General features: G+C 47.6%; 1 protein-coding gene across 5 annotated transcripts in view; it reads right to left on the bottom strand.

Moving 5' to 3' along the window:
• The window catches only part of DAB2IP (DAB2 interacting protein), a 158,592-nt gene that overhangs the window by 89,711 nt on the left and 52,676 nt on the right, over nucleotides 1-16,205 (bottom strand). For all 5 annotated transcript variants that reach the window (XM_050320117.1, XM_050320116.1, XM_050320115.1 and 2 more), the window contains exon 3: nucleotides 6,520-6,638. In XM_050320117.1, coding sequence (XP_050176074.1) covers nucleotides 6,520-6,638 — 119 coding nt within the window. The remainder of the gene's footprint in view (nucleotides 1-6,519; nucleotides 6,639-16,205) is intronic.

Below are 16,205 nucleotides of genomic sequence, written 5' to 3'. Positions count from 1 at the left end.
GCATAGTGGAAGGTGTCCCTGCCCATGGCCTGGGGTAGAACTATCTTAGTATCTATTTGTAATCAAATGATAATTAAAACAGCAAAAAGAAGGGTCTGGAAGGAACAGAAAGCATCCTCTGGTAGAAAAGCTGCAGTGATTGCATTTTTTCCAACCCCTCTATGTTCATTGACATGAAGAGCAGTGCTAATGTAATTGCACAGGAAAACCTCACCAGGTCGAAGAGCAGAGTGAATGCCTGTTTGGAAACAAAACATTCATGCAGTGGGGAAGCAGTGCCTGCCTTTGATCTGGAGGGTATGGAGACACCCTCAGCCACAGGGCAGCGGGACTGCCACCCCCGCCCCGAGCCTGTGCCGAGGGGCCACGAGCGCAGCTCTCTGCTTGTACCCCTGAGGTGTGCAGGGATGCACCACGCCAGGGCTGCCAGGCAGTGGCCAGATGAGTCAATAATACGTATTCAGCCTGGGAGAGCAGGCAAGGGAAAGCAAGCACCCTTCTATCCATTAATCAACCTGATCCTGCGCCGCGGAGACAATGCCTTCCGATTGCCGGCGCTCCCCAAACATCCCTCACGCGCTAACCATCTGCAGCTGGAATACAATGCTTTGATTGCAAACGTCAAAAAGATGGAGCATAAAATTAACTTCTCCTTATTTAGTAGGTTTAGAGAGATGTGGCTTCACGCTACGCTAATTCGGTGCCCTCAGTACGAAAACTCCCCATTACGACGTCTCGTCAAATTAGAGCCGACGATCCAACGATGTCATCTCTACCCTCGCACAACACTCTATTTTGTAATTAAGCAGGACAGGGAAACAATGGCCTTGCTTATAGAGAAAAGGTCAGGGATGCAAAACATATTTTTGCAAGCTAATTGTAAGATGCATGGAGCCAATTAGCCCAGCAGCGCCGCGAACGCCGGAGCAGGGAGGGTTGGATGATTCTGCTCCGCGGCTCCGAGCGGAGCCAACGCGCCCGCCGTGCCCGGGGGGGCACGGGGCTGTTTGTGCAGGCTCTCGGGGAAACAGGGAGCACAGAAGAAGGGAAGAAGGCTGTGAAAGTAATTCCAGCCTCTCAGTCCTCCCCTTGACATTCTATTATGGCTTGAAGAATGCCCAGGGGTTAATACAGCCTTTCCTGGGAGGTGTCAGGCACGACTGCCCTGTTCAGGGAGAAAGGTGGATGGAATGTGTAGGATAGGGAGAAGTGTTTCTGTATTTCTTTGAGAACAGAGAATCCATTTCCCTCAGGCAGCCTCAGATACAAAGTCACATGCATGTGCAAAAGCCACATTAACAGGAGGAACAGTTGAGACCTTGCTGTTGCCTTGGGAGAAGCTGAAAGGCCCCACGTTGTTTTCAGTCTCTCTCTGACCCTCTAGGGGTCGTTCAATTATTTTTGTTTGTTTCAATGACTCACAAAAAAACACCCCCTCAACCCCCTCTTTTTCCATTAACAACATTCCCCTTTTAAAAATACCAGTTTCTAAGCTTCCTAATATCATGAGGAACATCACAGGTTCTGGGGAGAAACGGTGACTTCCTCCTGCATCTCTCCTTCAAAGCAGCTCTCTGATTTTTCCAGCCTCCTAACACAGCCATTAATTAGAGATCAGTAATTAACTTTCTGGTTCAAGAAATATTTTGCGAAGGAACCCCATTAAAAGGCTGATTTGCATACTGCAGGACAAAGCAGCCTTGGTATAAATGCAGGTACTGTGTGAGGCCAGACTGAATTCTGAGACTGTCCTTGAATCTTTAAGCTGCTGACTGGGAGGGAAGTAAGGACAGGCACTACCCAAGCACAAGTGACACTGGTACCTGCTGGATGCTCCTGACTTTGCAAGATGTTTTATTCTGCGTTTCAGCCACTGTCAGCAGTGCTGAATGGTTTCCCTACACAAAATAAACAGTCATTCATCAGAATATCTTCATTATCATTAAAAGCAGGTTCCAGGTGCTGTTGTCAGAGTGCTGCTGGTGTCCCCCTCCGTGGGGTCCCTCCTCGTGTAGGTGTTCCTGCTCAAAAGCTTCCCTGGATAACGCCATCCACACAAGGAGCCAGAAGGGGAGGCAGCTCTCCAGCACTTGTTCACACAGATCTAAAAGCCCTCCATGCGTTCTGGGGTCTGCCAGTGCCCTAGTTCTGCAGGATGAGTCATTCCCCTCTCCATTTCCAAAGAAAATTGAGCAACTTCATCCTTCGTCATGCAGCACTCACCAGATTCTCCTCCAACCCAAACCAATTTCATCGTGCCTAAAAATATTTGGCATATCAGGTTTGTCAGGAATAAACAAATGATAATTAGATCCCAAGGAACTCCCAACCTAAGTTTGCTGCAGGAGTTCATCAGTCCCCCATGCACCAAAATGAGCTCTGAGCACATGGAAAAACCCAGACAGCAGCCTGGGCACTCCATTAGTACATCAGGAATTAAATGTGCTGCAGCACGTGACTGGTACGGTTCCTCTTCCCTCTGTGGGCTATAGGCAAAAATTTTGGATGGGCTAAAGACAAAAAGTAGTTTAAAGAGGAAGTCTCAGTAGTGCAAGTCTGTTATTAATGCAGGGCTGTACCCCTTCCAAGGCTGAGGCTCATTTAACAATCAACCATATGCTCCGGCTTTTGTAGTGCCAATAAAAGCTTAAATAGAACGTTATCTCCTGGAATTATAGAAAAAAAAAACCAAAAAACCCTTGCAAAATAATCAGAAATGTTGGTAATCCAGAGTCCCTGAGCAGGAAGTGAATTCCAGGAGCACTGAGGCAAAGTGTCCCCAGGAACGATCAGCTCAGGGACCACAGCAGAACTCGGAGCTCCCCAGAGTGTTTCCCACCAAATCCTGGAGGTATCTGTCCCACAAACTCAGACTGTGGTCCTGCCCTCTCCGTGCTGCTGCAAAATCACCTTTGCCACTACAAGAAAACCACCCCAAATGCAGCACCAGCAGTTAACAACTGGAGCAGAACAACCTTCCCTCGCTTCTCTGGCTCTGCTCCCTCTGCCCCGAGTCCAAACCAGGAATTTTCCCCATCACAAATTTTGCAGGAGAAATGTGGACCCAATTAAGAAAAATCCATCTGCCAAATGCTTGATTTGTGGATGATTCCAGAGGCCACTACAAAGCCAAACATTCAGTGCTCCATGATAAAAACTTGGTGAGCTGCTGTAATAAATCAGGAGGCAGGAGACATTGTTAGCAAAAAAGCCACTTTTTGGAACCCTTTTTAGCTCTAACAAGCAATGTGACCAGCCAGAGAACTGAAAGGAGCACTCACTTCACAATCCTCCTGTAGATCTGACATTTACATCCTCTGACTGTACCAGGTTAATGCACCTCTCACACAGAATGTGACTTACACTTGCTCTGATTTTGCTTCTTTTATTCCCAATCAATAATTTTAGTGCTGTTACTGTAACAGAAGTCCAAGAAAAAAAAAAAAAAAAAAACAAAACAGTATGGACAAGACTGGTAAAATTTGGCCAACCACATCCCTGTGAACCCCACAGTAATTTACTGAAGTGCAAACCCTTATTCCAGCTTTTTTTTTCCAAACAAGAGGTTTCTTCTCAGTCAACGTAAAACCCAACACCACGAGAAACAACCGTGGGTTTTTTTCTACAAACATAAGCTCTGCTGACTACTACCAGGGTATTTCCCTAAAACACAACACTTGGAGCAGTTCCTCAGATGTTCTTTATGGAGGAAACAATATTTGGCCAAGGTTTGACTAAACCAGGCTTCTCACAGGGGCTCTGCACACACACACACGCCGTGGTGTGAGCTGATGCCACTGAGACATTCTGTGACTTTTCCAATGTTTGCTGTTATTTCCTTGTTTTCCTCACCCTCCACAACTGTCTCACTGTTGCAGGAGGTAATAATTTTTCCATTTTAAATTGGCAGGATGCATTTCAATGCATGCATTAATCAAACACAGGATAAAAAGCATAGGTATGTTTGTTTATGTCCTCTGCTCCACACACAAGCCACATCCACCCAGTTATCTGTCTGGACATGTATGTGCACAGCTCATACATTTCAGATATTCACACACATCTGCAGGAGAAACTGGGCATGCAAGGAAAGGAAAAATAAAGAAACTAAGAGGCAGGAACAGCCCCAGTTTAGATACACAGAAGCCAAGAAACAGAAGCATTTATGATCTACTGTAGCTCAATATTGCAGCCTGGAGTGTTGTGACTGCACTATTTATTTTTCCAGTGGCATCTCCTGCAAAAATTGGACCAAGGTCCAGAACAGAACGGTGTTATAATGGTGACTTCCATGAGCAAAGGAGTGGCTCATGAACAATCAGCTTGGATACAAGATGGAGTCAAGAATCAAATATTTAAGAGGCAAATATTCCAATACCAGATGCTTCTTGGAAACAGTTCTTGGATTACAAGCAAGACAAGCACAGCACAAAATGCACAAGGGGGATCTGAGAGACTCGAGTCCTTTTCTCTACATTGTTCATCTACAATGGGATGGGAATGCTCAGGAAGATAAAATTATCTTTTGAAACCCAAACCTCTCTGTGTGACTGGGAGGCCCAGCTGCTGCTTTTCTTTCCCCTCTCTGAGAGCAAGAGTCCCTAAGGCCGAGCTCTCCTGCAGAGGATTCCTGCTCACCTGACAGGTCTGACACGGCTGTGTCAGCCTGGGACTAAGAGCCTGCTGTCAAACCCCCTGTCTCAGTGTCCTCCAGCCCAGGGCATGTCCATGCACCACAGGTGAAGTGCATTTTTGAGTGATACCTGCCCAGCAGAAGGTACCATCCCAGGGATGATGAAGGTATCATTCATATGCAGCTTTTCATGCTCATGTAAGCAAACCCTTGAGTGTTATTCGAGGCTGCCAAGTGCCACCTCTCCTCCAAGCCACCCTGAAAATGCACTACAGCACTCCCTGAATCTCTGTAAGCAGAAGTTGCAGTACATCTGGCTCTCCCAAAGCCCAGCCAGCTCCGGGCTCCTGTGCTGGGAGGGCAGGGAAATTACACGGTTTAATTTGGGAAAATGGCTTTGGCTGCAGGGCTGGCCAGAACAGTTACTGCCCAGGTCCTGTCCTGCCAAATCACTGAACGAAACAAAACCCATCCAGGTAGAAAGAAAACACTGCCTGATTTGCCTGTTGTGTGAGCGAGGCAGCAGCACCGTGGGCAGATTCCCGGGAGAAGCCCGGCTCCACTCGCTTCCCTCTGGAACACAGTGCCCTACTTCGAGCATTTGGGAAAACTGCAGCACGGGAATCAAATCAACTCTGTCTTCCCAGAGAGTAACCCCTGAGATCTCACCCTGCACCAGCCAGCACAGTCCTTTCACTTGCAGAATTGGAAAGGAAAAAGCTCAGGAGGCTGCAGTAGGTTGGAGAAGGAAAAATCCAGAGGGTTGTTTGTCCAAATTGTTATTTGTGGGCTTCAAAGCTCACGGCCCCTCCAATGACTGAGTACAGATACAACAAAGTCGAAGTTGTCACTGCTTTTCAAAGTGAAGCATTTACTCACTGGGTCTGAAGTACAATCCTGGTATGATAAAATGCCTCTGCTACGAACTGGTTACATCAGGGCACGGCCAATCCGGCAGTGTGACTGTCACACAGACTTTTCCTGGCACTTCAATATCTCTGTCATTCCCCAGAATGATTCATGTGAGGGTGAAAGATCTTCCTTTTGGAAGCAAAGCACCAGTTTGTTTCCGTGGCTGGTAATGGAATCTGTCTTACTCAACCACGACCTTGATCTGCATGTGAATCTACACACAAATCTACCTCGACCGGTGCCTGTCTGATGCACACGCCGACAGAAACCCACACCCACAGAAATACACAGAAACCCACTAAAGAGCTGCTACACTTCCTAAACAAACCCAAGGTCTCATTTCTCTTCTATTTTGCTTGCAATTTGCTCCAACGCTGGAGCAAATGCTTTATCAGATCCATCTGCACATCCCCTGCAAGGCATCCCTCCCGGACCGAGATCCTGTCATGGCTCAGGCAGGAGCAGCAGCTCTGGCCACACGCTGAGAATCCATGTCCATATAACAACGGCAGACAAGGGCAGTGCTGGGGGAACGTGTGTGAGGGGGGACAGAGGGATTTGGGGAGATCATGGTTGTTACTGCCCTGTGTTATTGTTCGTTCCGTGTGTAACCCAGCTGTGCTCAGCGCAGTCCGGTGTGGGAGCATCCCTGCCCTCCCTCCCTCACCTGCACCAGCTCTGGCTGCTGCATCTCTGTGCTATTTATACGCTGGTGCAGCAAGTTAGGATTTATTGGGGAAGAGAAAGCAGAGCAGTCAGGCTGCTCTGCACCCGGTATTTAACCTGAAAAGGGAGGGCTCGCACCGTATCCTCACCGACAAATTAAAACTACCCCTCTTGCAATCAACCAAGTCTACTTCCATCAGGGATGTGGCCCCTGCTCTGAATAAGATCGGCAAGATATTAACGAGAGACTGGGAAAATCAACATCCTCCTTGTGTCCCACACCTCCCCCCCACAGAGCATCCCCTTACCTTTCATGGTCCACACTCCTGAAGCCAGGTAAGATGTGGCGGAAGCTGCTGTTCCTGTCGAGCTTCGGCTGGCTCTTTGTCCTTTTGATGGAGCCTTTAAGCCGGCGGCTGAGGAACCCCTGTGGGGTGAGACAAGAAGAGGGAATTACGGCGGGGCAGGGAGCGGGGCAGCGGGGCAGGGTGTGCTCCCCGGCTGCTGCAGGAGCGGTGTCGGCAGCGCTCGCTCAGCTCCCAGCCAACATCTGCTCCCAGCGCTCCCGAGGCCGGGGCGCTGCGGCGGCGCGAGACTCCCCGAAGCCTCCGTTGCCCTGGCAACCATCAGCTCACATAAAAATACTGTCTGAAAGACAAGACTAGCACATCACATCACGGCTCCTGCCAGAGGAGAGGCTGCGCCGGGGGCTCCGGCCGCCCCATCCCAGACGCCACCCACGCGCCGGGAGAGCTCCGTTACCTGCTCGGAGCCCCCCTGGTTTCCAGCCATGGCTGGCAGGGCCGGGCTCAGGTGTTTCAGTTACATGTACAGATCTCCCCTAAAGCTTGCCCAGACCTCAGGGCTACAGGCACCACCGTGAGAGCAGAAAGAGACCCTGGCTTGAACGTACAGCTCCTTCTTCTCCTGCCTCCTCCCTCACGGAACATAAGTCACGGCTCCTGGAGAGCTCCACAGCAAAGCCAGCACTAAACGTTTTAATAGCAAAGCTTCTAATGTGTTATTTGCTTATTGTTAGGAGTTAATGTTCTACATAATCTGAACATTACATTTAATCTCTCCGCTAAATAAGGTAATAAAAGTGTAACACTACTGTGCTGGCCGGCATTTACAGCATGGCAGGGTTGGCTCAGAGAGGGTCAAGCACGCTGGCCAGAGAAAGCCAGGGAGCATTTTAAAGAGAAATCAGGATTTTGGGATGAAGCCTGAAGGAGAGCTCCTTTAACAGACCATGCTACTAAAGAAATACATCAGCTCTGTATCAACACCTCAGCAAACTCCTGTAGAGCCCGAGGTTCTGCACACGCCACTTCTCTTCCTCACCCTCAGGAAAAGGGAAGAAATCCACTGGATTGAGCACAGATTTTGAAATGCTTAAGGAAAGAAATGTGAGAAGAACAGGTGTCCTTCCACTGGGTACCCATACCAGCATCCCAGAGGTGCCCACAGCACACCCTCTGCTCCAGGCAGGAGCCTCAGCAGATTCTCCACTCAACGCACAGGAATGGATCCTTAGCAGCTCCCTTTTACAAATGAATACCCCTTATATGTCTTGCAGGAAGATAATCACAGTCTAACTTCCACCCAGCCTGTCATTTGTTCATGCCATTTACACAGTCCTTCCCCACCCCTCAGGATATTCATGGCTCACATTACGTCTTTCTCAAGTCGGACAATTTCCCCGGGCAGCTCTTGTTGTGGAAGTGACTTTCCTGTTTGTAAGTGCACCGAGAATCTGAAGCATCTTGATAGCCAAAGGTGTCTCACAGTTATTAAGTGCCACTTTACTTAAGAAGGAGGGATGTAACATGCATTCACGGGCACTGAATGTTTCTCTGAGCTGTTTGCATGACTGGAACAGCACAAGGTGTGTAACACAGCCCATCAGGCTGCACAGAGCAAACGCCTGAGACAACAAAGGCCTTTTCAAAAGTGTTCTGGCCACGAGAAATACCTGCAGAGGATTTTTATAGTACAGGGGAGCATGACTGTGAAACAGCACACGTGAGGATTTGCGTTATCTAGAGCATTGTTGAGAGACTTCCCTCAGTACTCAGACCCCAGCCAGCCTCATACTCATCATATCAACATGCTATCAGCCTCATACTCATCATATCAACATGCTATCAGCCTCATACTCATATCAACTCTTCATGCTCCTGTTCCTCTGGCTGGGTCAGGCCTCTGCTCTCTGCTGTGGAGAGCAGCCAACACTTGCTGTGAAGGACAAATCAAAGCCACACAACTGGCCAGCCATGCGATTTTTCCCTAAATGCCACTGGTGAGCAGCTTTTGGCCCACAAGTGAGAGACTGGTCTCCCTTAATCACCGCCAGCCCACCCCCAAATATGTCCTCGTGTAATCAAGCCACTTCTTCAGTCCAGGAATAGCTCTGAGCTGTGGACAGGGAGTTGCTAAGGACAAACCCAAACGCTTTCTGCAGCAAATGATGACAGCCTTCATCCTCCATCCTGTGTTTCACATCTCAATAACTGTTCCATGGTTCGTGCAGGATTTGGAAATTAGAATTTAGGGTTGCAGTAAGACATTACTTTCCTTCTGTTTCCCATTGTTTTTACATTCATTGCCACCAGAAGGAGAACACACTGAGCCATTTTCCATTTTCATTGCCATCTTCCTTGGGAGAATGAGATGTCAGAAATTTTAATGCTGATAAATTATGCTGCTGTAGCAATACTTTGCACCTCCACAGTGCACACCAGAGATCAGAAAGTCTAATGTGTGAATTACTACCTTCTGTAATTTTCAGATGGAGTAAGGAAAAAAAGAGAGAGGAATTAATCTGTGGAAATACAAGAGAGAGAGAATCTGACCCGGGGTGTGACCGCCGAGCTTTCCCAGTGAGATCATAAGGACATCATCCATTTCTTCTTCATGCAGGACTTTGAACAGCATTTGATTCTGATCTCCAGACAAACAAGGCTAATCCCACCCTCTGAGCGCTGCCTCCTCCTCTAGCCCGGCTGCATTCTTGGGAGTTCTGGTAATTAAAGCATTGCCCTTTGTATTACATGTTCTTGATACACTTTTAAGTTTCTTTTGAGAGCTGTCTAGGGCAGAATTGTGTCTTCCTATGTGTGGGCAGCATTTACCACCAGTAAAAATATCTTAGCAGAGATTAAGCTGCTAAGTGAGGAAGGTTTCATTCAGAAGTTAATAGTCTGTATGAAATGATAATAAATAGAAATCTGCAGAGCCCCAAATCCCTTCAGATAGAGCAAATCACAAAACAGCCTTTGAAATACTCCAGAGGTACATAAGCTACATAAATTCATCTTTGTGTGTGGAGATATTTATGGGGTCTTTAGAGACAACCACTGTGGTCAGGAGTGTGGCCCCTTGCAATCCATGAAAGCCCCCAGGGGAGTGTGGCACAGAGCTCATCAAGCCTGTGAGAAAAACACAGGAATCATGGAATCCCAGACTTGTTCATCCCATCCCATCCCCTGCCATGGGTAGGGACACCTTCCACTAGCCCAGGTTGCTCCCAGCCCCGTCCAACCTGGCCTTGGACACTCGAGGGATGGGGCAGCCACAGCTCCTCTGGCAACACCCAGAGCTTGCAAGAAAAGCAAGGCCCTTAAAGGGTCAAATCACTGCTTAGCAGTGATTTGACCCTTTAAGGGCCTTGCTTTTCTTGCTCTGTTTGTGCTGTTTTGTCTCTGACATCCTCAAGCCTCGAGTACAATCGCTCTAATCACAAGAGCTGACTGAAGTTATAATGAGACACAAAGAACGAAGGCAGAAGAAAACAAAACAAATCCTTTGGAGGAACAGCTTAAACACAACCACAGCAACTTCAGCTAAGACAGGACGACACAATTCACAACAGCACAATTAAATCAGTTGTGATTTGGGCTCTTACACGTTTGACAAATCCAAAATCCGGTGCCTCCACCTCACTGTAGATGCAGGAAGGTGGGACTCTCATTTTAATTCCTCTTCCTTATCAAATTTGGCATTTCCAATTACCCTGGAACCTGGAAATAATCTTATATTGCAATGTTTGAATATTTTTAATATTTTTAATACTTTGAAAGCATCTGTGCAAACCCATCAGCACCACACGCCTTTGGGAAGCAAGAACTGTGCAATTCCACACACCCCGGGGCAGTAAGAGAAAAACTAGAAAGAGGAGAGAGAAAAAAGGGAGGAGGGGGCAAAGCTGAGCAGAGTGTTAATGGCAGCAAAATCCTGAGCTCCTGTTTTATTAAACAGAAAGCAATGATGCAAATCTGGTGTCTGGAAGCGACTCCCACACCAACAACATTCACTCGCAGCGAACCCACAGGATAAAGTTATAAAGGTAAAAATTCAGCACCATGGAAACACAATGGGGATGGAATCTGAAAAATGAGATATCAATAAATCAGGCTGGGTGCATCACCAGCAGCTTGCTTTGGAGGAGTCCTGGCAGCTCTCCGTGTTTTCCAAGCCAGGAAAACGGGGAGCAGGGGCTGGGCAAGCACATGGGGGGTGGAGTGTGAGGGTCTGAACTGGGCACTGGGAGAGCACTGGTCTGACTGGAACAGAGACACAGCCCTGCCTTCTGCTCTCCTCCCAACCCCACACACAATAACCACTACAAAGGCAGATCACAAGAACCACTGAACAGATGGGGTTATTTTTATAGTTCCTCCACATCTTTTTGTTTTAGATCAAGCGAAGCTCAACTCCAGAGGACACGAGAGGACATCAGAAATTTTTTCAGCGCTCATTAGAAGGGAACTGCCATAAATAAGGACTTGCTGGGAGCACAAATGTGTAATGCAGCTTTTCATACCGGGTGTCCATGTCTTCTGGTGCATCAGGGATGAACTTATAGGCATAAAATCAGGAGTAAATCCTCCCTACCAGACATGTCATTATTCTGAGCTTTAGAATCTTCATTATCTTTTTTATATCAAACTGAATTTAATTCTGGAATTAGGTTTTGGGGGTTTTTTTTCTGCTCTTGCACAGCGTGTGGAAATCCCTTTTATTGAGCTCCACTGAATGGATAATTAGTACTTTTATTTGTGAACCAAGTAGAGCTGTGCCAACACTAACCATCCTACTGCAGCCATAAACGTAGCAAAAAAGGGAGTTTACCCATTTCTACAGTTACCAGTGTTAGGCTTAGCTTTCAAAATAAAGGAGAAACCTGTTTTGGGCAGCATCTGATACTGCTGGTCACCAGGTACAGACACCTAAGTGCACATTTCTACCATCCCCTTCAGAGAACACGAGTGCAGGAGGCCACACCAGGAATGCCCAGACCACCAGAACACTGAGGGGGAGCTTAGGAAGAAGCCCAAGAAGAGCAGGAACACTCTGAGTGGACTCCTGGCTCTGGAACAGGGAAGGAAGGGAATTTCTGTACAGCTTTGACCTTTATGGATCAGATATTTTTCATCTGTTCAGTGTGAGAGGCACGGGCTGGGAGTGTCTGCAGCCTCTCAGACACTTCAGATCCCATTTATTTCTGTCAGCTCCTCTGATTTGGGCTTTGGAGTTATCAGCTGCTCTCCTAGCACTCAGTTCTGCTCCTGTCAGGGGTGATGAAGGGCTCTGTTCAGGAGGTGACTGAGCAGATGGCCCCTCTGGAATTCCCTTCCCCAAAAAGTGCATTTCCAGGGTACACAACACCTGCACAGGGGCTGGTTTGAATTTGGGCACGTGGTAGGCAGGAGAGTGTCAACACTGAAGTGGAAGACATCCCCAAACTCACGAGAATTTTGCAGAGTTAACCTCAGGCAATTACATTCTGGCAAGTTCATCAACCAACAAAACCAAATCCTGTTTCCATGACAAAGCCCAGCCTGCTCTGATCAATCAGCCCCCCCCAGTGAATCCCAGGGGAAAGGGCAAAGGAGAGCAACAGCCTCCAGAAGTGTGAGGAGCAGGAGAGATGGGGACTTCAAAGGAGAACCACAGCAGCTTATTATCTCTGGACCTAGAAATGCACCCAGGGATGAACATGAACCCTCTCCTGTTTAGAGGAGGTGAACCCATGGCTTATTTCAAGTGGGTGGAAAATCCCTCAGTTTCTCCATTTTACCTGATAAATGCCAGGACCATTCCCAGTCACCCTGTGAGCCCCCAGGGACAGATGCAGCTCACAGAATCACGGAATTGTTAAGCTTGGAAAAGACCTTTAAGATCAAGCCCAACCATCAACCCAGCACCACCATCACGTTCACCACTAAACCTTGTCCTCAAGTGCCACATCCACACATTTTTTTAACACTGCCAGGGATGTTGACTCTGACACACCCCGTTCCAATGCTTGACAATCCTTTCCATGAAAAAATGTTCCTGTTATCTAATCTAAACCTCCCCTGGCGTCTGTAAGAGCAAGGAATCACCACTTGCTCTGACTGATGTCTCCCTAAAACATTACTCTGTAGGGACAAGGAAAGCCCCTGTGAGATGTCAGTGTCTTGGAATTAGGATAAAACCCAGAAGAATGACAGACCAGCTGCAAAACCACAGGGTGTCCAGAGATAACTGGCAGGGAAAACTCCAGCTCCTGCCCCTCCACACACTGTGCTCAGAACTGTGCTCTGGAGTTAAAGAGTAAACATGGAGACACAGCACTTAGGAGCACGAGAGGGTCTGTCTGGGAGCCAGGCCATAAAGCAGCCCCAGAATGTGAGAAACAGCTCGTGCTGGAAGTGCTGCTTAGCAACACTGCCCTGGACTGCCAGAGAGTAATCAAATCTGCAGTGCCGTTGGAAACACTCAGCCCAGGCCACTGGGAAAATCAGATGAAGATGCACCCATGTGCCCTGGGTCATCACAGGGACAGTGTGGGTCTGTGCAGGTCAGGAAAGCTGCAATTACAGCAGATGAGAGGCCCTGAGGGTTAATGATGGACACGGCGAATCTCGCCCATGTGCAAATCAGGGAACCACAGAGTGAGGGACCAACACCACGACACATTCAACACATCTCATCCCCTGCCCTCCTCTGGCCACCAAGGGATTGCTGCCCAAGCTCTGTTTTTGTAAAGATCTCACCCATCTTGTTGAAACTGTCTCAGTCATGGGATCTTCTCCCACTGCCCTGGAGAAAGAATTCCAGGCACTGGCAGCTCTCAGAGCTGTGCATCACTCAGGACATCTTCCCTGATACCCAGCTGAATGATTCTTTACAGAACTTCCCTCTGTTCCTTTTCTGCTCTCTCCTATTAGGGGAAGATCCCTCTCCCAGCCTCTGGAACACTCACCCTCAGCCAGCTCACCCTGACCAAGAGAACCTTAAAATCTTCAGGAGAGCCAAGAGCTTATGATCAAACTACGGAAACCTGAGGAAATCTCGCTCTGGGTTCTCCAGCTATCACTGATGGCTTGCATGGAACATGGACAGGGAACAGCTGGGACATTAATCAAGCCCACTAAGTGTGGTGGGTTCCACATTCAGTGCCCCCCCACTGTTGACACAGGAGATCAATTTTACAGCGGAGAGCAACAGATTCCAATCAGGCAAATATTTCTGAACCCTCAGATATGGAGAGAACAAGTGCTTTTTTAAAGGGATAATCCCCAGCTGACAGAAAGTTATTCACACTCCTATAAATTTAAACTTCAACAATACTTTCTGTAGCATAATGATGATTTAAACACTCGGTATCAGCTGTGATTCATGACGTGCATCCTGCTTTCAAAAGAGAGTTGTGATTTAACTGAAGATAAGGGAGGGAATTTCTAGGACACGGTAGCAATGTCTGTTTGGATGTTTGGTGAGCCCACTCAGGCATGAAAAGCAACCAAACTCTGCCAAGATTGATGGTTTCTGTCATTTCCATCGGGTTCTTCACAGGAGGTATCCAAGGGAAAAACACCTGCAGGTTCTTCAGACTTCAAGTGCTGGAGTGGAACTGTCCAAAAGGTGCTGCTGGCTGTGACAGGTCATTCACAGCAAGAGCCATCCTGAGCCAGGATCCTTTGGGGCTTTTGCCAGGGGCTAACAAAGCCTGAGCTGCCCCCTGGAACAGTTTCTGCAGGGCAGCCCCAGGGGGTCCCTGTGCTCAGAACCTTCACACCAGCTCCAAACCCTGCCCAGGAACAGCTGGGATAAACCAACCTGCCCTTCTATTTCAGGGGAAGAAAAAAAGGTGGTTTTTTTTATATAAAGCAGATTAACTTCTTTCCCAGTATCAGGGCAGGAGAAGATGCCTTTTAAAAGGACTCCACAGGCAGATCCAGGCTTCGAGCAGCCTCCAGGGAGGGGAAATGAGGGTGTGCAGGTGGAGGTGGGAGAGCAGGGGGGAAACACTGTCAAAATGAGATGCTTTTGGCAGGTCACAGAGGAAATGAGTTTGAAGGCAGAGCTGTCCAAGAGATTTGCTACACTGTCTCTACACAGATAAGCTGCAAAGCCAGGATTACTTCTCAAGTGCTCATTCCTGTGCCAGCAGTCCCACCATCCAAAGACATTGCTCCTGGTAAAACAGGTATCAGGGCTCTCCAAGATGAGCAATAAACACACAGGGGAGGTGAGGAAACCATCTCCATAAATCTCTTTCCATTGCTGTGCTCTTTTAAAGTTCACTTTTGCAATGGTACAGAGCAAAGCGTTTCATGAGGGCGTTTCATCCGTGCTTTGATTTACGGCCCGGGAGCAGCACGTGGATGTCACGTTGTATCTGCTCATCAGGCATCTTCCTGCTCACTTCCATCTGAAACCTCTGGAGCAGAGCAAATATTGGAGCAGACAACCCCATTTTCCATAATATTGATGGCCAGCTTTAAGTCCACAGCAAGGTATCAGCATCAACCCGCTTCGTTTTCACTGACAAATCTCGTGTGCCCTTAGTAACACATTGTCTACAAAACCAGCTGCCAGGCCGATAAATTTTGAAAAGCAGTTGGTGGATGATGTGTTTAGAATAAAAAATTATTATTATCTTTGGAATGGAGGGATTCATTGTGTAATTCTGCAGTAAAAGTTACTCACTCGGATATGAAACTCATGTTTCAGGCAGATGCTCTTGGCTCCAAACACCTTCCCCACAATTCTGCAGCTCAAATTGGAACATTTGTATTCAGCAATAATTACAGCTGCAACCAAACAAAAATGTTCACTTTTGCAAAGGTTGGGGAATACCAACCTGAATTCAGATGACACATCAGTCCTGCATTTTCCCAGTCTGCCCCCCCGACTTCCCAGACACTGTGCAAACACTGAAGTTTCATTTCTCCCAACCTGAGAATTTAGAAAAACGAGTATTTCAGTGGGATTCACCTTCTCCTTACAGCCCTGGTACAAAAGGAGGGAAATTACAGTGAAAGGGTAAATCTAACACACATGTGGCACTTACAGGAGCACCAGCCCTGCTTCCAGGAGTTCCTCCATCCCTCAGGACTCACAGATCAGAGAACTTTTGATTAGGAAAGCTTAGAGAGGAATGAAAACTAATGCAGAACTACCCCCTGGTATTTTTTTTCCACCTTTTCCTCCTAAGCTCACACTTTTTGTCTGAGCTTTGGATTGAGGTGGTGAAGAAGGTGATGAGAGACAGCAGGAAACTGCCCAGCTGACAATTCTGTTTCCTAAAAGGCTCACATTGAAAGATATAAATCAAAAAGAATATCCTTCAAGAATTGGAAGGAAAAAATTAAAAGTTCATTGCTGGTTTATCCCTCAAAATAACAAGACAAACATTGCAAGTGAGAGATCCTATTTTTGGGTCTTAGCAGTGATTATTTCTTGCCTGATTATTAGCAGTGGATTTACTATCTTTAAAGCAGAATTTTGTCACCCAGCAGGAAATGTGAATTCTAACAGGCAGATTTACGTGTCACTCATTTATTCCTTCCCTATTTTTGACTCAGTTGCTAATTACCAAGGAAGGCTTCACTGCCAGAGGGGTTGCAGGCAGGCCAGGGTGCTGCCCCTCAGCCCAGCCAGGGCCACACCAGTGGGACCACGGGCTTGTTTCCTAGCAAGGTCTAGGAAGGCATCCTCC

Source organism: Myiozetetes cayanensis, unplaced genomic scaffold, assembly GCF_022539395.1.
Source record: "Myiozetetes cayanensis isolate MyiCay16 unplaced genomic scaffold, myiCay2020 scf23, whole genome shotgun sequence".
Taxonomy (NCBI): Eukaryota; Metazoa; Chordata; class Aves; order Passeriformes; family Tyrannidae; genus Myiozetetes; species Myiozetetes cayanensis.
This window is presented reverse-complemented; position numbering and strand designations above follow the sequence as displayed.